Below are 27,301 nucleotides of genomic sequence, written 5' to 3'. Positions count from 1 at the left end.
GTAGCTCCTCTCTACCACCTGCCACGTGGCCACACACTGTTGGTATATTTTTTTTCATGAACACAAGAGATTTCATGCCCATAGTATCTCCCAACACTCCCTTGACCTAAAACTAACACGTGCAATCACAGTTCAGAGAGAGCTCATCAAGGCTGGAAGGAAATAGGAAAAACACAAGGCACATGATTTGAAGAGAAACCAGAGTTTCAATTTCTCAGAATGTGAACAAAGGGAAACATGTTCTGCTTGCACAAATATAAAGTTTTTTGCACTTAAAAATGTGGGGTAGGATATACAGTTCTAATAACACTGGCTGAACTGCAAAGTACAGATATTTCACTCTACCCATCTGAGGAACCAGAACAATCGGTTCTCTGAATAGCATGACAAAGTGCTTGGTACTTAAATACTTTAAATGAATGAATAAATTTCAGTGAGGGAACATATCTGAATAACCTATGATCTCTCTCCTGAGAATATAAAGGGAAGAGTGATATTAAAAATGTTTAAGTCTTTCCAGTAGACCTTATTTAATAGGATCTTTCCTATGAACCCGCTGGTGGATGTGCAGGTTGGAGCTCTGGCTGAAGCCCTTCCCACACTTGCTGCACTCATAGGGCTTCTCTCCAGTATGCACTCTCTGGTGGATGAGGAGTTTTGAGCTCTGGCTAAATCCCTTCCCACACTTGCCACAGTGATAGGGCTTCTCTCCAGTGTGGACTCTGAGATGGATGCGGAGATCAGAGCTCTGGCTAAAGCCCTTCCCACATTCGTAGCACTGGAAGGGCTTCTCACCTGTGTGTATGCACCGGTGAATGTGAAGGTTCGAACTCTGACTGAAGCCCTTCCCACATTCCCCACATTTGTAGGGCCTCTCCCCAGTGTGGACTCGCTGGTGGATGTGCAGGTTGGAGCGCTGACTGAAGCTCATACCACACTCCCCACACTCATAGGGCTTCTCGCCAGTGTGCACCCGTTGATGAATGTGCAGTTTGGAGCTCTGACTAAAGCCCTTCCCGCACCTGTCACATTTATAAGGCTTCTCGCCTGTATGGACTGCGTGATGAATGAGCAGACTTGAACTCCTTGTGAAGCCTTTTCCGCACTTGTCACACTTATAGGGTTTCTCATCCGTGTGGACTGCTCGATGGATGAGGAGACTGGAGCTCCTCGTGAAGCCCTTCCCACACTGCTCACATTTGTAGGGCTTTTCTTCTGCGTGGCGTCTTTGATGAAGTAGTAGTTCTGAGCGCTCGCTGAAGTCCTTACCACACTGACTACGTCTGTGTAGCTTCTCTGCAGTGTGGATTTTCTCACACGGATTACTGCCTGAGCTGTTGTTATGTCTTTTCCTGCAGTGGTAATGGCTGCGGGCTTTCTCCTCTGTATGAGCTCTCTGATGACTACAACCGACCACTTGTGATTTCCAACCACAAATGTCTTCGCAGTTACAGTCAAAGTGATCCAAAGATTCTCTCAACTGGCCATTCTGGCAAGTCGCCTCGCCACTGACCAATGGCGAGACCAGTTCTGTTACATCAGACAAAAGTTTAATTTGAAGGTTCTCTGAACAATGGTCCGTGGGAGGACTTTCTCCTCCCAAGACTTTTCTCTCAGTGCCTTCTTCAGTTATAAACAGACTTTTACTTTTCTGAGGATCCTGGGGCTCATTTTTGCAGAAAGTCACTGAGGAGCCCTTTGGGGCCACTTGGCTTGGGACTTTCAAAGACAAATATTCTTCACTTGCCATGTTTTTATAATCATCACTTTGAAGAGTCACCATACTGCTCTTGTTTCTGGAAATACAGAAGATGCTTCTCCCTACTTCTGACAAAGGGAACAATCTAGTTCAGGATTCCTGTACCCTTCTCCTGGAAGATTCACAATACAATCCTGACTCTGTTATTGTGCTGGCCATATCTTCTAAAATTAGCCAGCAGAAAAGCCCCTACGTAATAGATCCCTAAGTCTTTTTTCTTGAAGATTCTCCAGAGAATTTTCATTCAAATCTCCTAGGGAACAAAGAGAATTCAGTGATAAGAACATACAAAGAGTAGATTTCAAGATTTTGGAACTAGAATGCCTAATGCTTGAAGATTCAGTAACTAGGAAAAGGTTCAGTCTCATCCTTATAGTCATGTCCTTTGGGTTAATGTCAGAAGGAGAGAAGGCTTAGCTACACAAGGCAGAAATCTTGTCTCAGCTTTTATCTTTTTTTTTTTTTTTTTAATTTTTTTTTCAACGTTTTTTATTTATTTTTGGGACAGAGAGAGACAGAGCATGAACAGGGGAGGGGCAGAGAGAGAGGGAGACACAGAATCGGAAACAGGCTCCAGGCTCGGAGCCATCAGCCCAGAGCCTGACGCGGGGCTCGAACTCACGGACCACGAGATCGTGACCTGGCTGAAGTCGGACGCTTAACCGACTGCGCCACCCAGGCGCCCCTCTTGTCTCGGCTTTTAAACAAACAAACAAAAAAACTGTTCTCCCCCTAACCTTGCATAGGCAATGAATGTGTCCTTGTCACAAATAACATTTCATTTCACTTTACTTCATTGTACTTTAATTAAATTTGCATTCAAATTGGTAACCCACTTTAAAAGGTGCTGGGATACAAAGAAGAAAATAGAAATTCTTCTGGTTAACAAGCTACAGCCTACTAGGAAGAAAGACAGTATCAACAGTGATAACCATAAGTATGACAACAGATGCACGCACAACCAGTCATGGGAGCACAGAGTACAGGCATTCAACCCAAACCTCGGGGAAGATTTCTGGGAGCAAATGGAAGGGGCGGGGGGGGGGGAGTGAAAATGCAGAGAAAATATGACATGCTCCAGAAAACTATACACAACTCCTTGTGGAGGATATAAAACAGGTGACAGTGGTAAAAAGTGTGCTCTTAAGAGGAAGGCAGGAGCCAGAACAAAGGGCTTGGCATGTACTATAAGGATTTAGGATTACAACCCTCAGGGATTTAAAGGACTTCAATGGGGAGCAAAATACCTGATTTTGTGATTTTAAACACCATCAGAAATAAGCAAGACTTTAGGTAGAGAAACAACTGCTGCAGCAAATCAGAAGCAAAGTGATTAGGATGGTTATCAACACAAAGGGAGAAATTCATTGTAAATCACATGATGACTGACTAAACTTAGGAGGGGAAGGAGGCACCCACCAGGATCCTTGAATTGACCAGGTATGGGGGTGTACTTGGTAAGACAGGCTGGAATGGGAAAGTGCGGACCAATAACAAACACAAACTGCCTTGTTTAATTTGTGGTGCTGTTCTTGTAGTGTTCAGTAATATGGGCCTGGAACTCCTGAGAGAGAACTGTGCCAGGAATGTAGATTTTAGACTTACGAGTATGTATGTTCATCAAAACAATTAGAGTGAGTTTTTTTTTTTTAATTTTTTTTTTCAACGTTTATTTATTTTTTTTGGGACAGAGAGAGACAGAGCATGAACGGGGGAGGGGCAGAGAGAGAGGGAGACACAGAATCGGAAACAGGCTCCAGGCTCTGAGCCATCAGCCCAGAGCCCGACTCGGGGCTCGAACCCACAGACCGCGAGATCATGACCTGAGCTGAAGTCGGACGCTTAACCGACTGCGCCACCCAGGTGCCCCAAGAGTGAGTATCTTAATATTACACTGAGGTGACAAAAAAGAAGTCCACAATAGTCTTGTAAAAATAGGCCACAATTAGCAGAATAAAAATGTTGAGAAGCTCCTAGATGATAAAGAGCAGATGAATGAGAACTGATGGAGAATCCAAAAAAAACCAAAAAACAAAACAAAGCAAAACAAAACAAAAACCAAAAACAAATAAACAAACAAAAAAGCCAAAACCCAAATGCATAGCTCAAATCACATACAGAGAAAAGGGCTTCCAAAAGACTAAGATCTCAACAAATCCTAGAAATTCAAATTCCAAACTCAGAATCAACAGTTATAAAGAGAGGTTTACCCTGGAAACATGTTTATTAATTCATGTTAGGCATTTCTTTTCTTTTCTTTTTTTTTAGTTTTGTTTATCTACTTTGGAGAGAGAGAGAGAGAGAGAAAGAGACAGAGTTCAAGAGGGGAAGGACCAGAGAGGGAGACACAGAATCCAAAACAGGCTCCAGGCTCTGAGATGTCAGCACAGAGCCTGACGCGGGGCTCGAACTCACAGACTGCGAGATCATGACCTGAGCTGAAGTCGGACACTTAACTGACTGAGCCACCGAGGCGCCCCTAATGTTAGGCATTTCTAATGGCTGGACAAGTTGTTGCCATTAGCAGCACCACTCTCCCAAGCACCCTCTTCCCTACAAAAAAATGAAACATTGGGTGGCTAAGGGTAGTGGCCCCACAGAAAGCCTCAAGAACAAAATAAATGGTCTGCCAAAGAAAAACTCCTAATAGTATTATTTGCGCTGGAGAGAAAAGCAGAAGTTGAGGTAATACTGAACCTGCACAATGAAAGGGTTGATTAAAGTACAAAAAGAAGCAACTGACTCCACATGTGCCCAGAGTAAGGCTCGAGGTAACCCTTGAAGTGGGATTTCTGATAAGAGAGATACCTCAGAGCTAGAGATTGAGAAGCAGGGCACATCCCAGGTAATTTTGCACTGAAAAGGCAACCTTAAAAAAGGGGTTTACAACCACCCACCATCTGGATTCTTATATCTGTCTCAAACCCAATCAGCAGAGGTGTCCTCTATAAGTACAGCATGCATGCACCAAAGAGGGCCAAGCATCAGCTGAGGATACATACTCCAGTGTCATACTGTGAACATAAGCCTTTTGAAAAAAAAAATGAGACAATAAAAACAATATAAGCAGACTAAAAAAAAAAAAAAAAAAAAAGCAGAAAACTAACATAAATGAAGACTGGCATAAACTCAAGAAATAATGACCAGAGGAAACAGAATTTAAAAGGTACGTCATTAAAATCCCAGAGAAATCTGAGAGGATATCGCATCTAGAAAAACAACATAATCTAATAAAATATAAACACATTGCTATGAAAAATAATCAGAATTCTTTCAAATTAATAAAAGGACTGAAAAGGATTACAACTATCCCTGTCATGCCCATTTGAAATACTCAGGCACTAGTTGCACAATCTTATGTAAGAGGAACTCTTATGACATCCATTCTACACATGAGGAAACCCAAGGTTGAAAAGGTTAAGTAACTTATGTCACAGCTACCGTCAAGCTGTCTGATCCTAAGGTCTACGATCTCAATGGGTCGAGAAGCAAAATGAATACATGGCTAAGATGGAAGATTGAGGGATTCTCCTAGAATGCAGAGTAAAAAAAGAGACAGATGGAAAGATAAAAGTAAAAGCCCATTTTGTTTTTTGTTTTTTTTTTCAACGTTTATTTATTTTTGGGACAGAGAGAGACAGAGCATGAACGGGGGAGGGGCAGAGAGAGAGGGAGACACAGAATCGGAAACAGGCTCCAGGCTCTGAGCCATCAGCCCAGAGCCTGACGCGGGGCTCGAACTCACGGACTGCGAGATCGTGACCCGGCTGAAGTCGGACGCTTAACCGACTGCGCCACCCAGGCGCCCCTAAAAGCCCATTTTGTAGTAGTTCCGTGAATATGGTGAAGACTGAAGGGAGGGAGAGAAATGATCAAAGCAGTAACAGATAAAAATATTTCTTAGAATTCACAATTCAGTGCTCACTGAATGCTAAAAATTGTATGTGAAACTTCAGGACTTCAAGGAAAAAAAAAATACCAGAAAACACAAAAGCATCCATCCAGAAAGAAATCCAGACAGGTTGTGTGCAAATAAATGAGAATTAATATATTAACACCGAACTACCAATAAACAATACTGGAAGCCTGAAATAATTGAGCATTATCTTCCATTTGGAGGAAAAGTGATTGTGAAGAAGATGATACACAATACAAGAAATCGCAGTGAGCAAAGAAGTCAATAAAATAGACAGTTAAGTTGAATCGACTGTTGTTACATAAGAGAAAACTATAATAATTAACCAAGCCACTATAAAACAGCATGGAAAATCACCCCAAATAAAATACTTTAAAAAGCAAGCATTAGCTTTAGGAAAGGAAAAAAAAAAAAAAAAAAAAAAAAAAAAGGAACTGTAATTATAGTACACTACTTTACCCTGCAGGGAACAAGCGTTATGAAGTCAAAGCAATGTAAGCATTAATCGTGGATGAATGTTGGGGAAAATAATGTAAAAGAGCTAAATCCTCATTTATGATTTAAATAAGTCAATATAAAATATAAAATACTGATAAACTGAAAATTAGCAGTATATTATAATAAACATTAAAACTATACTGAGATACCATACGAAACTATACTGAGATACTATACTAAAACTAGACTGACCTAGCATTGAGACTGAAACTGGAAGCATAGAGCACAGGCATTATGTTTATATAAAGAAAATGAAAGCACAGGCCTCTCACTACTTACAGGGACTTCTTCACTCTGTGGTGCTTGCCTCACAGGTTTAGTTGAAAATAATGGTTCAAGAGCCATAGTCACTGAGGGAAGAGAACCATGTGGACAGAGGCAGGAAAAAAACCCTGATAGCCATTATTACAGGCTATTTCTTTTTGGTGGTTTTGTACAATGTCTGTTTTTACTACGGGATTGATGGCAATTTCACATGGTTTAATCTAGTAAGTATATATGTATCTTACATCTGTGAAAAAGCCTTTTGTGGGGGCGCCTGGGTGGCTCAGTCGGTTAAGCATCAACTCTTGATTTTGGCTCAGGTCATGATCTAGCAGTTCAAGAGATCGAACCTTGTGTCAGGCTCCACACTGAGTGCTGAGTGTGGAGGCTGCTTGGGATTCTCTCTCTCCCTCTCTCCGCCTCACCATGCTCACTCTCTCTCTCAAAATAAATAAACATTTAAAATTATTTAAAACAATTTTTTTTTTTTATTTTAGAGACAGAACACAAGTGGGAGAGAGGGACAGAGAGAGAGAGAAGCCTAAGCAGGCTCCATGGAGCCCCACATCGGACTCAATTCCATGACCCTAGGACCATGACCTGAACCAAAATCAAGAGTCAGATACTCAACTGACTGAGCCACCCAAGCACCCCTAAAAATTTTTTATCATTGAATTTTTTAATGGGTACACATTTTTCTCTTATATGTTCCACTATAATTTGTATAACCAACACCTTCTGATATGTTTGGTGAGTAATTTTTTCACTATTTCATTTTATCTATCTATCTATCTATCTATCTATCTATCTATCTATCTATCTATTTATTTTGAGAGAGAGAGAACAAGTGGGGATGGTCACAGAAAGAGGGAGAGAGAGAATCCCAAGCAGGTTCTGCACAGCCAGCACAGAGACTGGTGCAGGGCTCAAACTCATGAACCGTGAGATCATGACCTGAGCCAAAATCAAGAGTTGAATGCTTAACTGACTGAGTCACCCAGGTGCCCCTTCAGTATTTTAAATAATTCTATAATGACTTATCATTCTCCATGATTTTCAGTTGGAGTACTGATTATTTCCTTACAGTAGATACCTAAAAATGAATTATTATATCAAAAATGTTTAACTTCTTTGATTTAAGCAGTCAAAATGTTTTTTGAGAAAAACTGTCAGTTATATCCATATTTTACTTTATGGTATGAAATTTTGTCTCATCAAAAGTATTTTCTTCTATTCAGAAGGGGAGATGGATAAATCCCTGAATGTGTAAGAAAAGAAGCAATGGAAACTAGACATTGTAGGGCAAGGGATATTTAATGAAAATAAAGTCAAGCAGAGATAGTACAAGGCCAATGTGGGGAAAATGTGGGAAAAGACAAGAGTTCAGATAAGAAGGTCAGTGTAAATGGGAAAGACCACAAACTTCTGAAAAGGAAGCCGTGGAGGGGGGGGAGTAAGTGACTAGAAAAAGGGAGATCAGTATGTGGAGACTATCCTTTGAGGCCTTAGCTTTCTCCACAGACCAGAGAACTTCAGAAAGAACTCCGGGAATATTAAAAAAGGGACTCCTCTTTCATGAATTAGCCTGGGCTTATAATCTGCCATGATGCCTAACTGATTCCTTTGGAGTTTATTTTCCATTATATAATGATCTTCACCTTGGTCTGAGAGATCACAACTGGGAGACAAGAAGGATCGGGTAACTGTACAGAAAGCAAATTCAGTCCCAAGGGATGATTTTATAAGGGGTATGGTTTTTAAGATGACTCAGTAAAGCTACATTCTCCAATTCTTTTTTTTTAATTTAAAGTTTATTTATTTATTTTGAGAGAGAGAGAACGAGCGAGCACGCATGTCAGCAGAAGAGGGGCAGAGAGGGAGAGAGAGAATCCCAAGCAGGCTCCATACTGTCAGACGAGAGCCCAATGTGGACTCGAATTCATGAACTGTGAGATCATGACCTGAGCTGAAGCCAAGATTCAGATGCTTAACCAACTGAAGCACCCAGGCGCCCCTACATTCTCCAATTCTTAACAAGCCAAATTCTTTGGCTGCATAGAATAATCAGAAACATCCTTTGTGCCAAAAAAAAAAAAAAAAAAAAAAAAAAAATTTAGGAAACATCAATTCCTAAACTACACCCCTGGGGCCCCATCACTATTTAAATTTGAAGAAACAAAGATTCTAATAGGCAGGTGTCCAGGCTCATGTTCTTACCTATGGAGACCAACTGTGGTTCTCCAGCATCACAGCTCAGTGCAGCTTCCTCTGAGCAGAGTCCAGACAGCCTTGCCCTTCCTCAGTGAAGCCCCAAGAAACATCCTTGAATGTTACTAGCTTCTAAAACATTTAGCACATTTCTCCTCGACTGGCAACCATTTGCACAAATGCCTTGGAAGGAATGTGGGGTTGGTAGCACTGGACAACAAGGGTACAGAAGAGTATAGTTCAGGGATATGAGTCATTTAAGTCAAGTTTTGTTGGAACAACTTTCTCTTCTCATCCACTTTGCTATTTTTATCCAAATCCTTCCCTTCCTGTCCATAACTCACCCAAGCTTAAGCTGTCCAGTTACTGAATCTTTCCTTGTCACTGTCATCTCATGACATTGCTGAGTTGTCTTTTCCACCCATTCCTATCATTATCCTGATAATCTCAACACTCAAGAGAACAATTTGCTAAACACTCTAACTTCACGTTTCTTAGCTACTTTAGTGCTAATCATCTCTGCCTCATTTCTTCAAACTCAATAACCATAACCAGGGCCATTTTGCTATATGGACCACCCTGCTTTTGAAATATTAATCTCTTACTATCCTACTCTTTAAAAACATCTTCCTGTTCTTTCTCTTCCATCACACCTCTTTTATCAAGAGCACCACCTGCTAACTCCTCCTTTTTTTTTTCCTCCCAGCCAAAGTATACTTCTTTTTTTCCCCCCCAAAGTATACTTCTGATTTCAAGTCTTTCCCTAGTCCTATCAATCATGTTCTTTCTACTTCTAAACTAAGTAGTTGAACGTTCCTGGAAAAAAGAAAATAGCACATACACACATACCATAAAATACTATCCTTAGGTATTCCCAGCAATGTTTCCCCTTACCTCTACACTCCAAATCCCACTTAACATCTGCACTTGGATGTCTAGGAGGCATTTAAAATTTAATAGGCCCCAGTGGAACTCTTGCTCCTAAAAATCTCCATCAATATCTGCTTTTGCCTAGGGGGTCCTCATTTTAGTAAATGACCACACAACCCACCCAGTTGCTGAAGCCAAAGTCCTAGAAGTCATTTTGATTCTCTCCTCTCTTCCTCACATTTTATCCATACCAAGTCCTATCGATTCTATCTCTAAAACACATCAGAATCTACTCATTTCTCTCCACCTTGGAGATTATGATTATGAGCACAGCCATATTAAGTTTGAATTGTACCAACCTCCCGATTTGTCTCTCTGCTTCCACACTTGCTACCGCACACAATGAATTTTCCACATAGTAGCCAGGGTGATCTTTTAAAACATCACATCAGGCAGGAAACCCTCCAAAGGTTTGCAACAGACATTGAGTAAAATCCAGACCCTTCATCTTAGTCTGCAAAGCTTCACAGACTGGGGTCCTGTCACTTCTCCAACCTCAACCCAAGTCACTCCTCCCTACATGTCATACTTGGCCGCAGTGACCTTGCAGGTCCTTGACAACATCAAACCTATCCCAACTTAGGGCCTTTAAACTGGCTGTCCCCTCTGCCCAGAACATTCTTTTCCCACATCCACACACACCTGGTTCCTTTTCATTCAGGTCTCAGCTGAACGACCGCTGTCAGAGAAGCATTTCCTTGATGGTGTAATCCACAGTAGCATCCAGAAACTATCACTTCTCTTTGTTTTCATTTCTTTGCACTACTTATGCCTTATCTCATTTTCTTATTTATTCATTTGCTTTCTTATTTACCATCTCTCCCCACTAAGATATATGTTACTTAAGAACAGAGAGGCGTCTGATCCTTGCATCCTCAAGCAATGCCTGTCATTTAACAGGCGTCCAAACATTTATTTAGTTAACTTCACAGTGACTCTGGTTCCTTCCAGAGTTCTGTGGATGGAGCAACACTTCTCAAATTACCTCTGGTGAAGGAATACTTTCTTTTGAAAAGTTTCCAATATGTCAGACTTGTCACATTTTTGTAAAATACAATAAAAAAGAGTTACTAGAAAATAAAAACCCAGACATAGAAAATACCGAAGCCATTTTTAAATTATTAAATTATTATTAAAATATTGAACTATTTTAAACACTCTCAGTGTCTCTCCTTGTGTCTTTGCAGACTGGTAACAAGCCGTCTGTGGGCTGCCACCAGCCTACAGGCCACACCTAAAAAGCAGACTGACAGAATATACATAAAATGAGAACGAAGTGAAGCCACAGAAGCAGCTCAACTCTGGGCCAGGGAAGAACCTGCTAACTTTCAGAACTCCAACACCTCAGGCCTGAGGCTGAAGGGGCTCTACCCACTCGTGCCTCAGGAAACTGAAGACAACCAGGCCGCTTGCAGGAACGATAGGACTACCCTACTTGTCACCAGTGGAAGGTAATGATGAGGGAAGGCAGCAGTTTCCTCCCAAGCTCTCAGGTCTCCACTGTATCTGAGGAGAGAGAGAGATGAGATTGGGCTCAAGAAGCCTGCAAGTTCCTGCGTGAAGGTGGGAAAGAAAAGCGGCAGAAGTGGAGGTTGCTGCCTCAGGGTGCCATACATACACCCGTGAGGACAGGGGCCGGGGGAACGTCAAGCATTAGGATTAGCCACTCCTTTCAACCAGACTTTCTTCTCAACCTCAGAGAACAAGGTTTCTTTATGTATGAGGGAACCTCTCCCGTCGCATTCTAGATTCAATCTTCTTCCTTTTGAAATTCAAGTCCATCAATTATCTTTTTTCCCCTTTCATTTTTTAACCATCTTCCTTCCACTCAGTCATCCGGATGGTCTAAGACTCCCGCCCTACCTCAGCAATTTCAAACCACTTCAGATCTTATGAACTCTTCTCTCCTAAATCTCCCTTCAAAGTGTTACCTCTTCTTTATTTCACTGCCACCGTCGTAGGTAAGGCCCCCGTTTCTTATTCTAGACCACAATAAATCCTTACCAAGTCTTTAAAATACCAGTTTTGTCATTTTTCAATCCAGAGACTGAAAGACTGAGTTACTAATTTTTTAAGATCCCACAGATAAAGTGGTGGGGAGAATTCCATGTCAAGAATGGAAAGGATATGTTGATGGACTACTAACTCTGCAGTAGACTAAAGATTCCGGGATAAGAAATGGTAGGACAGTGGGCCACATGAAAGGTATCAGTGTGATAAAGGGAAAGAAAATAGTGGTTCTGCCAAAGACAAAGCTGGGGGAAGGAATCTGAATAATGAACAGTCTCCCCTGATATCAGTGGAGCTAATGAATTACACCCAAGGTAGACTCAGTATCCTGAAGGCTAACCAAAGGGAAAGGTCATGGGACTAGCAGTTTCCTGTTCCCACCTGACAAATGTCAAACTCCTTAAAACTATTTATATCATGTAACTTTCCACTTCCTTTCCAGAGCCCATCCTTGCTGGATCCAACAATTTACTCAGAGGCAGGAAAACAGTAATGCAGAAGTCAGGAGGTAGACAAGTGCTGTCGTCAGACTAGATTACCTGCAGTTAACCAAATGTCATGCTGTAATCTAGAATAGCCCTTTACATGCTGCTTCTGTCCTGACTTATTTCTTCCATTCATCTTGCAACTCCTTTCAGTTTCAAGACAATCAACAACTGCCTTTCTGAAGCGTGAGGATAAGTTAAATGCCTCTTCCTTCAAGATCTCATAGTATTTTTCACATATCTCTACCATAGCTATAAAGTCTGTCTTCCAAATTGGCTACAAGATTCTAAAGGATAGGAGCCATGTTCAACTAATCTTTAAATCCCCAGCAACTAGCACAACTGACTAGGGATCTAAACGATAGTTACAAATTCACATTCAACTTAAATGAATGATGAAAAGATACAAGTATACGTGAACTTTGAGATCATCAAGGTAAACACTCTAATTTTACAGATGAGAAGACCAAGGCTCATGATAGTGAAGTGACTTACTCAAGGTCACAGAGGGAGGGGTTAAATTGGGACTCCTGCCTTTCAGACTCAAGGACAATGTCTGGTACATAAGAGAACACTCAATAAATATTGGTGGAATAAAGTCTTTCTTTAAATTCAAAAGTTGTTGGGGTGCCTGGGTGGCGCAGTCGGTTAAGTGTCCGACTTCAGCCAGGTCACGATCTCACGGTCCGTGAGTTCGAGCCCCGCGTCAGGTTCTGGGCTGATGGCTCGGAGCCTGGAGCCTGTTTCCGATTCTGTGTCTCCCTCTCTCTCTGCCCCTCCCCCGTTCATGCTCTGTCTCTCTCTGTCCCAAAAATAAATAAATGTTGAAAAAAAAAATTAAAAAAAAAATAAATAAATTCAAAAGTTGTTAATATATACCAGAATTTCAAAATTCCACTATATTAGCAATTCCCAACTTCATGATAAATAATCTTCATCAGGGCCTAGGTAGAGGAAAAGGAAGGAAAATATATAGAGCACAGGGTTTCATTCACATTAATTTCCCTTGAAGTCCTCAATTCCTTTTCAAGGCACAGAGATGGCATGCTCTTAGGACGTTGGGGCAGCTTACTGTCCTCTAAACAGATCTTTATAAGAGCTCACGGTCTCTTCCTATGTACCTAAGAACTGTATTTGCCAAGCAAAAAGATGGTCTTTCTGGTGGTGGTGCAAAGAACCAATTACTTCTTCCTTAAAATCCAGCCTGATATTTTATTCAAGTAACTTCTGATATAATTCACCTGTTTAGTTATGGAGAGGGAAGAGCATAGAGTTAGAAGACATGGGGTTTCCTTCTGACTCTGCTGCTTCTGCAACAGGGGACATGGTGCTTTCCTTCAGCTCCCTCAGATTTAGAGCTCTCTGTAAAATGCCAGTCCCAAGGCAGAGAGGGGGCTGGCGGACCCCTCCCATTTCAAACATTCTATGATTCTAAGTGTTAACCTCGAGGTAACTTTTGAGGAATGGTTTTATGGAGACAAATGAGAAATCAGTTTTTACAAAAGTACTACTCAGTAATTTAACAATTTATTGGACCAATTAAACATGTAGGTATGTTGGTGAAGGGAACAAAGCAACCAGAGCATAAAAGATAAATAACCCATCTTACCTACCTTAATGACGCTCATGTTAAGTTTATAGAGATATATCTCACAACAAATCCAACAAATCTTTGGATGTACAGAGGCCAATAAGATTAAAGAAAAAAAAAGTGAAACTCTCCTTTTAGTAGGTTTGGGGTGAGGGTAGTGTCTATGAATCTGAATTCTTAAAAACCACCACAGTAACTCTGATGAACAGCTTGGTTAAGAAGTATTACTGGGAGTGATTTGGTAACAACTGTGCTGGCATTTACCAAACTTTTTAATGTTTAATAAATGGTTATTATTAAGATGTGTATTCTTTCACACACAGAATGTGCTCATGCAGAAAAGCACCACAATTTATAATTCTGTTTGTTCTCCTGACACCACTTAGCACTGGCTGGAACAGGTGAGAACTCTGAATAACTTTCAATGCGAGTGAAATGCCTTGGCAGGAAAAGGGAGGCTTTGAGAGAGGACCAGGCAAAGACGCTGTGTGGACTCTTTCAATGGGAGAGCACAGCGCAGTGCTCTGGGGAGTGGGCCAAGTTCATGGAGCTAGGGTGGTTCAGTGAAAACTGATGTGGAATTTAAAGTAAGCGGCCACCTGTGAGGACTCTGGCGACATCATTTGGTAGCTATATGCCCTTAGCATATTAATGTTCTTACACCCATATGTATACAATATTTCAGGTCTCACACCGACGTCTGACAATAAAAAGATCGTACAGAACAAAGACAGGACCTGACACCAGATGAGCACCCAATTCATGCTAATGTTCTTTCTTTGTTCCAAGCTAGAAAGGTTCTGTCCATTCTCAGAGAGATGGCATTTTCACAGAGAAGAAACCCCAACTCACCAACCTGGCACTAGGTCATTTCCTCCTCTCTGGAAGGTCACCGTCCTGGAAAAGTGGCGTCAGGGAAAGAGAAACAGCCATGAAAATCAAGTCCACCTTGCAGGGTACAGACCAGCCAGTCCAGCAAGACTGTAGGAAAAAAGTTACTGAGCTCCTGCTACTAACCCCTCTTCAGTAGCCCTTCCCACGCCATCTCCCGAGCTTTCTTTCTAGTCTCTCCGTGCTGCCCCTCCCTCACCTCTCTCCACACGGCTTTGGATTGAACAGGCCAACCCTCTCCCCCAAACCCACGAAGGTAAGTAAATCCCGCTGCTCCCAGCAACACTAGGATGTGTCCCTTTCCTCAGGGATTCTGATTTCAGTCCTGAAGTTCTAGAAAGAGCAGTAGGAGCTCTCAGCTTGGATGCTTTGCCTCAGAATGGATTTCCACTCCCCGAGGCGCTTTCCCCGACCTGCCTCATTTCTGGGGTGTGAGGACAGTGCTGTGGGGACAGAAACCTAGGTCTCTCAGAGGGGTCCCTCTCGGTCGCCTAACATCCACCGCAAACCCTGGAATAAGGCCAGTCACCGGCACAGAAATGGCCGGTACGGCCAACTTCGAAGCCTCCAGGCCGGCCAATGCCAGAGCTAAGCCGGGCGAGAGAGATGGGCCCCTCGGAGCCGCAGCCGCTTCTGCGCTGGGGCCGTTTAGTGTCAGGTGATCGCGGTCCGGCTAGGCGGACACAGAGGCGGTCGCGACTCCCACCCCCCATGCACCCCTCCACCCCCTCCCCACACACCCCCACATCCCCACACGTGCGGTCCCGGGCCGCACCTCCTCTTGGTCGCGAGCCCTCTCACAGCCGCCCCGCCAGGCTTTCGGGTCTCAGCGGTCCTGCGCCACCACCGCGTCACTCCCACCTCCCAACCACAGAATGCCTCCCTGCCCGCAGCGTTGCCTGTCCTGCGCGTCTCACCTCCCACGTGGAATCCTACACCTGCAAGCGCAGTATTCCCGACACTGACCCGCGCCCGCGCCTAAGGGCGCCCAACTACAAGTCCCAGAAAGCTGCGGGCCGGTCGTACCCACTTCCGGCGCACACTTCCGGCGAAGGTCCGGGCCAGTTCCCGGCTGCGGGGGTTCAGTGGGTAGCTGTCCTTCGAGGTTAGAGACTAGTTTGTTTAAGTTACCTTATTATTATTAAAAAAAAAAAAAAAACTTTTTAATGTTTATTTATTTTGAGAGAGAGAGAGAGAGAGAGAGAGAGAGAGAGACAGAGCGTGAGAGGGGAAGGGACAGAGAGAGGGAGAGAAGATTCCGAGGTTGGCTCCAAGGTTGGAGCTGCCAGCACAGAGCCCTACGTAGGCTCCAGCTCAAAAAGGATGAGAGTGTAACCTGAGCTGGAGTTGAGGCCTAACCGACTGAGCCACCCAGGCACTCCTTATTATTATTATTTTTTTATTACAAGTGTGTCAGTTATTTTAGGAATACCCATTGAAGTGTTCTTAGTTTTTGAAGTGTTACTGGTGTGAAAAGAACGTAAAGATATCACCTGTAATTTTGTCTTTACCCTTAAAAATATTTTGAAATGAATATATGCTATTTGGCCTCACCGTCTTGGCTCCAAAGTTCATTCATATGGCAAACATGAGGGCCTACGATGTTCCAGGAACTGTCGAGGGAGGGTGGTGTAACCCCATTTTGCAGCTTTTACATTTTAGAAGTTTCAAGAAGCATACTCAGTGTCTCATCATAAGGGTAAAGTATGGATTCAAGTCCAGATTTTTTTTCTGAATATTCCAGAGCACGTGTTCTTCACACTTGATTCCCTTTATTATTCCCCTGTGTTTCCAAATAATTTTCCCCTTGAAAACTTGGTTTTCTCATTTATGAAAGGGACCCAGTAACCACAGCCCTTTTCGAGGAAACCCCCAGGAAGGCAAAGGGGGTTAAAGTGTTTCAGAAACTTTCCAGGCTTCTAGATGGTTGAAGGTAACTCTCACCGAATTATGGTGCATTATACTTAGAAAATGTCAGGAGGTGTTTGTAGGGATGAGTTGAGGGGCCTCAGGCGGGGTTGTTAGGGGGACAAAGACCTTCACCTTGTGTTCTGTGCAGTTTAGAATCCCCGGAGAATGATCCCTGGAGAATTTCCTCCCAGGGTGGTGCTGGGACCTTGGGATGTGTGTTGAACAGCATTCTGCTGACAGTGATCAGCCTGCCTACAAACATATACCCCATACTCATTCACACAAACTATATACATACACACAATCTGTACCCCTTCACAGCATGTTCCCACACAACCACATTCATACATAGCATGTGCTCACACTCACCCATTATTGTCTGTGCGAGAACACATTATTATTCCCCAATTTGTTTCAGTTCATGTATTTTTAAAATTTTTATTTTGAAATAATTATAGATTCACAGGAAGTTGGAAAAAATGTACAGGGAAGTCCCCGTGTCCTTCACCTAGTTTCTCCTAATGGCAGCATCTTACATAAATAAATTTTGTAATTTTCAGGATATAGATCCTGTATGTGTTTTGTTAAGTTTATACCTTAATATTTAATTTTCTTATACTATAAGTGATATTGTGTTTTTAATTTCAGATTTCACATATTTATTGTTTAGTATATAGAAAATTGATTAATTTTTGTGTGCTGATCTTGTGTAAGACTCTGCTGAACTTAGTGCTTATCAGAGGGTTTTCTTTAAAAAAATTTTTTTTTAAATCATTATTTATTTTTGAGAGAGAGAGACAGAGCGTGAGCAGGGGACAGGCAGAGAGAGAGGGAGACACAGAATCCCAAGCAGGCCCCAGTCTCTGAGCTGTCAACACAGAGCCCCACAGGGGGCTCAAACTCATGGACCATGAGATCATGACCTGAGTCAAAGTCAGAGGCCCAACCGACTGAGCCACCCAGGCGCCCCCAGAGGGTTTTCTTTTTTAAATGCTTTTTTGACATTTTTCACATAGAGAATTATGTCATCTACAATTAGAAATCGTTTACCTTCTTTATTTCCAATCTATATTCCCTTTATGTTTTTTCTGACCTATTGCATGAGCTAGAATTTCCAGCACTATGATGAACAAGCTGATGAGAATAGACATCCTGGGCTGCCCCCCCCCCCCCCCCACTTAGGGAGAAAGCATTTGAACTTTTAACATTAACTTTGGTGTTACTTTAGGTCTTTATCAATTTGAGGAAATTCCTTTCTATTCATAGTTTGCTTAGCATTGTTACCATGAGTAGTTGTTGGATTTTATGTAATGCTTTTTCTTATATCAATTGATATGATCTTAATATTTTTCTTCTTTAATATTGATATGGTAGATTATATACTAATGGGTTTTCAAGTATTGAACCAATCTTGCATATGTAGAATAAATTCCACTTGGCTGAGGTGTGTAATCCTCTTATTATTTTGCTGGATTTGATTTGATAATATTTCGTTGAGTATTTTTACATCTAAATTAATGAGATATTGGTTTGTAGTTTTTTTTTTTAATGTTTATTTTTTTTTAATTTTTTTTTTCAACGTTTATTTATTTTTGGGACAGAGAGAGACAGAGCATGAACGGGGGAGGGGCAGAGAGAGAGGGAGACACAGAATCAGAAACAGGCTGCAGGCTCTGAGCCATCAGCCCAGAGCCCGACGCGGGGCTTGAACTCACGGACCGCGAGATCGTGACCTGAGCTGAAGTCGGACACTTAACCGACTGCGCCACCCAGGCGCCCCTAATGTTTGTTTATTTTTGAGAGAGTGTAAGTGGAGGAGGGGCAAAAAGAGGAAGGGACACAGAGGATCCAAAGGAGGCTCTGTGCTGACCATGAGATCATCTCACAAACCATGAGATCATGACCTAGCCGAAGTCGGGTGCTTACCTGACTGAGCCTAGGTGCCCTTGTTTTGTTTTGTTTTGATGCTGTCTGGTTTTGGTTATCAGGCTAATTATGGCCTCACAAAGTGAGCTGGGAAATAATAGTCCTCTTGTTTTATTTTTTGGAAGAGATTGCATAAAATTTATGTTAATTCCTCTTTAAATGTTTGATAGACTTCTCCAGTGAAACAATGTAAGCCTGGAGATTTCCTTTTATTTTAAATTACAAGTTAAGTTTCTTTAATAGTCACATGACTCTTCAGATCATTTTATTTTTTTGTTTTTGTTTTTGTAGTTTGTGGTTTTCAGGGAGCTTGTTCAGTGCTTCCAAATTGTCACATTTATGAATGCAGACTTGTTAGTAGAAGTCCTTCTTGAGCCCTGTTTAGGGGACTCACAATATAGTAAGGAGTTTTTTTTACCTAAATAGTGTGGCTGAGGCTCACAGGAATGTTCGTATCTGTTTTCCAAGTCAAACGATCGGCTATGTGGATGTATCTAATGGTACTTTTTTTTTTTTTTCAATCTTACTTTAGTCTTGCCCCACCCCTATCCAGTACCCTTTTGCCATCTCTCCTTAGCTGATTCCATCCCTGACCCCAGAGAAGGGCAGTTATGGTATGGCCCCCTGAGGCCATTGAGGCCCAGCTAAGTCCTCCATGTGGCCAGGGCCAGATGCTCTGGGAAGAAGCTTGAGAGGTCTTCATCTGGGGTCTGCATCTTCTGCTTATTGTGGTCTTGGGACCTGGAGGAGCACAGGCCAGGGAGCACATCAGTCTGTAGGCCTCAGCTGGAGAGCCCTTGGGAGACACACAGAAAGAAAGGTGGAGGGACTTCCATTTACTGATTTCCTCCTGGATGCCCTGCACTGGGCTCAGGGCCCAATGTTTATCATTGCCTGTTAACAACCCTGTTTTATTTATTATTTAAGAAAAAAATTTTTAATATTTATTTATTTTTGACAGAGACACAGTATAAGCAGGGGAGAGGCAGGGAGAGAGGGAGACACAGAATCTGAAGCAGGCTCCAGGCTCTGAGCTGTCAGCACAGAGCCTGATGCAGGGCTCGGATTCATGAGCCATGAGATCATGACCTGAGCCAAAGTCGGATGCTCAACTGACTGAGCCACTCAGGTGCCCCTGCTCACTTATTTTTAAATTGAAGGCACAGAGGATGAGCGAGAAAGGGACAGTGACTTGCCCAAGATCCTGCTGGTGGTAAATGGCAGAGCCGGGATTGAAACTCAGCACTTTGGATATTGAATTGGGCACACGTTCACTATAGCACATTTGTCTGTCACCTCATCTTTTCAGGGGATCACAAATGGAATAATAGGCCAGAATAGAGATGAGGAAAGGAACTTCTGTTGGACCCCTTGGGCCCTGCCTCACCAGTTCAGCCTGCTGAGGGATCAACCCAACATAGAAATGGTGGTAGATGCAGGTCCAGTCATAGTGGACTCCTAGGAAAGCTGCAGAAATCACTGTAGGAGCTGGAAAAGGGAGGTCAGGGCTCCTGTGTGGATTTGAGCCCAGCCAGGTTGGCTCCTGGCTAGAACAGGGGAACACAGAGCTGCCTCCTTCCAGATTCCTACAAGTTCTAAGAATATGTCCAGTTCTGTTTCCCAGGCTGTCCCTGGAATGTGCTCAAATGTGAACCATACAAATGAAGAGGGTGATAAGGAGGGTCTCATCCAGCCTTCTTCACTTTTCAGACTGGGAATTGAGGCCCAGAGAAAAGGAGAGAATTGGTCAAGTGCCCTCAGACAAGCAGGGAGGGGAGAGGAGGGAAGTTAGTCCTGCCTAGTACTGAAGGGCTCTTGGTGCTGCCTTGCTAGGGATCCAGGGGTAGACACTTATCATTATAGTGTTCCTGCTACTAGATGCACCTCAGCATCATTCCTGCGCTTACTCATTCAAAAGCATTCAGTGAGTATATTCTGTGTACCTTGTCACATACAATGCTGTTGCTCCACAGGGCTCCACCAGCACTGGGGGTGAGGGTTTTAGTGGTTTTCAGCATTATGAATCCTCTCTCCTCCCCCAGCAGCCTCTTCATCCTGATTGTTATTGCTGTGCTTTCACCTTTCTTCAGATTCTACCTGTTGACTTTCTTTAAGATGTCGGCCACTGCCAACTAAGGATACTAATGAGTAGATAACATCTTAAGGAGCGTCCCCCCCCAAACTAAGGTTAAGTGTATCACAGGGTATCCCGAAAGGTCTAAAAATCTTTAAACCAAAAAATTGTGGCTTTTTAGATGTTGTATTAGGATGATAGAAATGTAAAAGAAAAAAATCTGTGTGGGGTGGGCAGAGTTGGGTTGCCAGATTTGGCAAATGAAAATACAGGATGCCCAGCTCAATTTGAATTTCAGATACGCAATGAATGGCCTTATTTTTTTGTTTAGATGTGTGTTCTTTGTAATGTTTGTCTGAAATTCAGACGCTGCTGGGCATCCTGAATTTTATCTGGAAACCCTAGAAGAGTGGCATATTTCCAAGAATGCCTTGAAAGACTCTAAGGGGGCAATTGCAATCTGGGAGGCTACCCCCAAAAATGTGCTAGCCTGGCTTTCAGCTTAGTCACCTACCTCAGTGAAACAGGATATTGAGAATAGCTGCACAGGCTTCTCAATAGCTCAATAACCTGGCTCACCTTCTCCTCTGTCTTCTGTCTTTCCCTCATTTCGGTGAAAACCCACACCTTCTCCCCTTCAGGCTCCAGAGCAGAGCAGCTAAAGGCAGGGGCTGTGGAGTCAGATAGCCTGGGTGTAAATACAGGCTCTGCCACCAGAAAACTGGCATCACGAGCAAGTTTATCAATGTCACCAAGCCTGGATTTCCTCCTCTGTAAAATGAGGCTCAGGAAACCTGTCCCTTTCAGGCTGTTGTGAGAACTACATGGAATAAGGCATGGAAGGTGTACATCACAATGCAGGCGGTAAAAGTTAATGTAACTGTTATTCTCAGTTTTGACCTTTAGGTGGCCCCAGACACTAGAGACATGCCCTTCAGGTGGAGGCGCTGTTCCAGGAATTTCTGCCCTTGTGTTCTGTGGCATCCCTCTCCTTGAATTTCTGACTTTTCACTTCTTTTATATCATTTAATTCTCATAACAGTCGTGGGAGGTAGGCGAGCAGAGATTATTAACGTTTTTGCAGATGAGCACACTGAGGCCACATTCTTTAGCTTCTCTAAACATTTCTCATCTGTTAAACGAGGAGCGGGACAAGATCCTTATGGCCGCAGTTTTTGAATTCCCCAAATCACTCACAAAAATGGACTGAGTCACTAGGATAGCAGGAGAAACATCCCGTTGGACAGTATCTTCAACAAAACCAAGATCAGGGGATCCCCACGGATCCTAGAAGAGGTGGGTCGAATCACCATCAGGCTTCAGCAGCTGTTCCAAGGTCGTGAGAGTTCTGGAACCCAGAACACAGAAAATGCCACCAAATAATACCGTCCTCCAAGAAGAGAGCTCCACTCTGAGCGGAACCATCAGCAAGAAGCTGAGGATACCAATGAAACTGGCCTGAGGTTCCACAGGCTCTTTCACAAGCCCTAGTTTGTAGGTGACTCCAAAAGACTGCAGGAAACTGAAAAAGCCAGGGCTCTTTGGAGAAATGGCTGGTTCATGACAAAGCATAGAGCAAGCCTGGAACAACTTGTCTGCCAGAGAGCAAGAAAGTTCCAAAGACTACTACCATCAAGTTGTAAGGACCCAGGCCTGGCTTGAAGGGTTCCCGTTTGAATCAAACAAACTAGACACAAAATAAATCTATGGGACACTTACAAAGATTTGAATTTGGACTGGATATTAGATATAAAGAATTTGTGGAAAAAGTGAAGACCAACCAAATGAGAATAAGCATGCTATGGCAAGGTGGTCAGCTACTATCCCTTGCATTTTGACTGTGATTCAAAGGCAGTGGAGTGATAAAGCTTTAGAGTGGAAAAAAGGAAGGCTTTGGGTATGCCCTGATTGCAGGGAAACTGGAGGTGGCTAAGTAGAAGAGGGCATCCTATGTGATTGGTTAGGGGAGCATATTTGGCTTTATCTGATCCTAAATTGGAAGTGGGGACAAAACTTAGGGATACTGTCAGTTATTAATCAAGGCCTGACTGTTTGGGGATGATTGATAGTTTGGCTGCCCGGGCTGATTGCTAGAGATGGTATTCTGACTTCTTACAAGTCAGCCTACAAGCAGACTGGCTTCCTGGCCTAGTTATCGTAGATTATGGGTTGGTTTCCTGAGCTGGTTGCTGCAGATTGTTTTTATATATGGTCTTTCTATTGTCCATGTGTATATTCAATCTCTCAAATTATTATTTATTTTTTAAGTGTAATAATGATACAATGTAAAAAATAAACTAAAATGCCCTTAGGTAAGATATATACTTGATTATTTGTAGATTAAATAGTTCAATAAAAGGCGAGGAGAGATTGACAGATAAACTAAAACAGGCATGATCTCAATATTTGTGAATCTGGGTTATGGATACTTGGAGGCTATATTATTCCCATGTTGTGCATATTTTGAAATTTCTAGAACAAAAAGTTTTTTCTGTTGAGAATAGTAATAGCACCTACCTCATAGGGTTGCTTTGAGTATTACATGAAATGATTCAAGTAGAAGGTTTAGCATGGTTCTTGGCATGAGTTGAATCATACTTTACAGTAGGCCCTTGCTGAGCATGTTTCTGGCATTATGTCATTGTTATGTGATACTTAAATGGGATTATGCCACATAGGCTCTTTTAGAAACTGATTTTTTTTCACTCACAGTATTTCGTCCATAAATCACGAGGGTAAAAGGTACAGCACAGGGAATATAGTCAATGGTATTATAATATTTGTTTGGTGACAGATGGTAGCTACTTGTGGTGAGCATGGCATAATGGGTAGTTGTTGAATCACTGTGTTGTACACCTGAAATGAATGTAACATTGTGTGTCAACTTTACTTCAATTAAAAAAACCCCAGGCCCCCCCAATTTTGTCAGCACATTTATGTAACATATGTTTATATCCACATTGAAATTTTTAATGGTTGCCTAGTAATCTTTCATTTGGATTTACTATAACTTATTTAACCGCTTCCTATTAATAGTGAGAGTGTTGAAGTTTATCTGAGCCCTGTGCTTCTGAAAAACAGCGCAGATTAAGAAATCCCCCAAACTTGTGTTTGGGAGACACTATAGTGTGGCATAAGATAATGATGACATTTGATTTGCTGGAGGAAAGAGTAGACTTTTCAGTGAAAGGTGTTGAAAAAATTATGCAATCATTTGAGACAAATTTAGATCCTTTCTTTTATAATATATGAACTTTATTAAAAATAAATTAGAGGTATTAAAGGCAAACCATTAAGGAACAAAGCATAAAACATAAAACTAAGCTTTATGTGTTGAATTGTGTCCTCCCCCACACCCTTCATACTTGAAGTCCTAATGCCCAGTACTCCAGAATGTAACCTTATTTGGAAATAGGGTTCTTGTAGATATAATCAAGTTAAGATGAGGTCATTAGGGTGGGCTCTAATCCCATATAACTAGCTATCCTTATAAGAGGAAATACCATATGAAGACAGACACACACAGGAGTATTCAAGCCATGCAAAGGATTGACAGCAACCACAGGAAGGTAGGGAGAGTCAAGGAAGGATTTTACCCAGTCTCAGAAGGAACCAGCCTCGCTTGATAATGAGCTTCTAGCCTTCAGACTGAGAAAATGAACTTCTATTGCTTAAGTTTGTGGTACTTTGTTATGATAGTCCTAGGAAACTAATATAATTACTATTTAATTTTATTTATTATTTTTATTATTAAAAAAATTTTTTTTAAATGTTTATTTATTTTTGAGACAGAGAGAGACAGAGCATGAATGGGTGAGGGGCAGAGAGAGAGGGAGACACAGAATTGGCAGCAGGCTCCAGGCTCTGAGCCATCAGCCCAGAGCCCGACGCGGGGCTCGAACTCACGGACCGTGAGATCGTGACCTGAGCTGAAGTCAGACGCTTAACCAACTGAGCCACCCAGGCGCCCCAATTACTATTTAATTTTAAACATCACCCCTCATCACTTCATACCCATTAACAGTCATTCCCCATACCTCCTTCCCTCCATCCACTGGCAACTATTAATATGTTTTCTGTCTCTATGAAGTTGCCTTTTTTTGGACATTTTGTATAAATGGAATCGCATTGTATTTTGTGACTATCTTTTTTTTTTTTTAACTTAGTATTATTTTCAAAGTTCATCAATTATGTAGCATATATCACTACTTCATTCCTTTTTGTTGCCACATATCATTCCATTGTTTGGATATACCACACTTTTTATCCATTTGCCAGTTGATGGACATTTGTGCTGTTTCACTTTTGGCTCTTATGAATAACACTGCTGTGAACACATGTGTACAAGTTTTTGTGTGGATGTATATTTTCATTTCTCTTTGGTAGGTGTCTAGGAATGGCATCACTGAATGATATGGTAACTCCATATTTAAGGTTTTGAGGAACTGCCAAACTATTTTCCAAAGTGGCCACACCATTTTATGATCCTACCAACAATGAGGCTTCCCATTTCCCCACATTCTGATGGCTTATATCATTCAAAATTAGAGCCAATATCCTTGCAGTGGACTAAATGGACCAACATTGTATTAGGGTGTTCCAGAGAAATAGAATGATAGTATGTGTATTTAATTAATTAGTTGGCTTATGTGGTTATAGAGGCTGAGAAGTCCCATGATCTGCCACTTGCAAGCTGGAGAACTGGGAAAGCTGGCGTTGTAATTCAGTCTATGTCTGAAGGCCCAAGAACCAGTGGAACCAATGGCTGAAGGCCTGAGAAGGGAGGGGGTGGTGTGCTGGAGGAAGTCCCAGAGTCTGAAGGTCTAAGAACCAGAAGCTCTGACGTCTGAGGACAAGAGAAGATGGACACCTCAGCTCAAGAAGACAGAGAGAATTCATCCTTCCCCTTTTTGTTCACCTGGGCTCTCAAAGGATGGGATGATGCCTGCCCATATTAGTAAAGGTGGATCTTCTTTACTCAGTCTGCTGATTCAAATGCTACTCTTTTCTGGAAACGCTATCACAGACACACCAAGAATTAATGTCTTACCGGCTGTCTGTGTGCCCTTTAGCCCAACCAAGTTGACACATATAATTAATCATCACACCCGTGTTCTAGCTTTTACCTATGTTTTTAGTGTTCTAAGCACATTGGCCTTTTGCTGTTCCTCAAATAAATGAAGCATATTCTGTAGGGGTTTTGCATCTGCTGTTTTATCTGACTTCCCACAGGTATACTCCTTCTTGTTACCTCATTTCCTTCAGACTTCTGAACATATGATCTCTTATCAAAGGTGCCAATCCTTACAGCTCTATTTTAAATGAGAATCCTCTTCCTACCTCTTTACCCTGATTTTGTTGAATCTCTCTCTTCCTGATGCCCATCTGAATGTAAGATCTTTGAGGGGAGAGACATTGTTTATTTTGTTTACTGCATCAAAGAGAAATTATACTGACACTTACTGAATTGAAAAGAAGGGTTTATTTAAGATTTCATTGCATTGCAATATGGGAGAGAGCTTGAACTTAACTCCCAACACAACAGGGTCAAATGGGGTTTTATAGCCAATGAGGGAGTAAATGGAAAATTTCTAGGAAGAAATTAGTTAGGTATCAAGGATGGGGGAAAAGAAGCTTGATTGGATCCAAGGGTGGGGGAATTCTTGATGAACTGGTTTAGTGGGATCCTTTGCTAAAATTGGGCTCATTAGGCCAAAGACAAGGCCTTATTGAGAAGAGGATTGAGAAGACCCTGACCAAAGTTTGGTTAAGGAGGGAGGCCTTGTCAAGTGCTCTGTCCTTAGCATCTAGACTAGTGAGTGGCACTTAGCAGGGCATTGGTTAATCACTATTAATTCAGTAAATAACTGCCCCATTCTGAGAAATAGTCTTTCAAATAACAAGTCCTAACTGAACAAAAGAGATACATTTTTCCTTCCTAATCTGTCCAATTCCTGGAGTGTATAAGGAGGATTTTTTTTCTAGAAAATAACACATTTGTATCCATTTATTTTTTTAGTGTTTTATTTATTTTTGAGAGAAAGTACACAAGCAGGTGAGAGGCAGAGAGAGAGGGGGGACAGAGGATGGGAAGCAGGCTCTGTGCTGACAGCAGCAAATCATTGTGGGGTTTGAACTCATGAACCATGAGATCATGACCTGAGCCAAAGTCACACGCTCAACTAGCTGAGCCACCCAGGTGCCCTGAAAAAAAGTTTTATTTTTTATTTATTATTATTTTTTAAATTAAAAAAAATTTTTTTTAATGTTTATTTATTTTTGAGAGAGACAGAGACAGAATGTGAGTGGGTTAGGGGCAGAGAGAGGGAGACACAGAATCTGAAGCAGGCTCCAGGCTCTAAGCTGTCAGCACAGAGCCTGGCGCGGGGCTTGAACTCTGCAGCCGTGAGATCATGACCTGAGCCGAAGTCAGATGCTCAACCGACTGAGCCACCCAGGCACCCCCCAAAAACCACAGTTTTAAAAAACGGATCCAATCTTGTTCCATCTTCTATGCTAGCAAATAGAAAAATCTTAGTGTTTTGGGTGCTCTGCTTTTCTAACATGCTTTTTTTTGTTTTTAACTTGAAATCAAAACAGCATTACTCTGAAACCAATAGGTGAACAAATCAATCATAAATAGCTGCCCCAAAGTAACATAAAATATGCCTTACAGATTTGCATTAGTTTCTAGCATTGGGTACCAATCTTGGCTGCACATCAGAATCACTTGGGAACTTTAAAAAATCCCTATGCCAGGACTATACCTAGAGCATAAATCCGGAATCTCTGGAGCTGGGACCATGGCCCCATTACTTTTCAAAGCTCTCCAAAGATG

The 27,301-nt window shown here is 42.0% G+C and overlaps 1 protein-coding gene and 2 long non-coding RNA genes across 3 annotated transcripts in view; 1 reads left to right on the top strand and 2 right to left on the bottom strand.

The window, feature by feature from the left end:
* Positions 1-11,592, top strand: part of LOC121036960 (uncharacterized) — a 61,017-nt gene extending 49,425 nt beyond the window's left edge. The window contains exon 2 of the long non-coding RNA XR_005793546.1: positions 10,763-11,592. This is a non-coding gene — a long non-coding RNA (uncharacterized LOC121036960). The remainder of the gene's footprint in view (positions 1-10,762) is intronic.
* On the bottom strand, positions 187-15,569 carry ZNF239 (zinc finger protein 239). Its single transcript, XM_040485793.1, has 3 exons — positions 15,470-15,569; positions 14,518-14,558; positions 187-2,012 (listed from the first exon to the last, which is right to left on the bottom strand). Exon 3 carries the CDS (start codon positions 1,781-1,783, stop codon positions 527-529), a length of 1,257 nt encoding a protein of 418 aa, XP_040341727.1. The 5' UTR covers positions 1,784-2,012; positions 14,518-14,558; positions 15,470-15,569; the 3' UTR covers positions 187-526.
* Positions 15,570-18,893: 3,324 nt separating this feature from the next.
* On the bottom strand, positions 18,894-22,560 carry LOC121037532 (uncharacterized). Its single transcript, XR_005793809.1, has 2 exons — positions 21,661-22,560; positions 18,894-19,185 (listed from the first exon to the last, which is right to left on the bottom strand). It is a non-coding gene; the product is annotated as an uncharacterized LOC121037532 (long non-coding RNA).
* Positions 22,561-27,301: the final 4,741 nt, after the last annotated feature.

This window comes from Herpailurus yagouaroundi, unplaced genomic scaffold, assembly GCF_014898765.1.
Source record: "Herpailurus yagouaroundi ecotype Mexico unplaced genomic scaffold, PumYag 163, whole genome shotgun sequence".
Lineage (NCBI taxonomy): Eukaryota > Metazoa > Chordata > Mammalia > Carnivora > Felidae > Herpailurus > Herpailurus yagouaroundi.
Note: the sequence above shows the minus strand (reverse complement) of the source record. Positions and strands in the feature narration are given on the sequence as shown.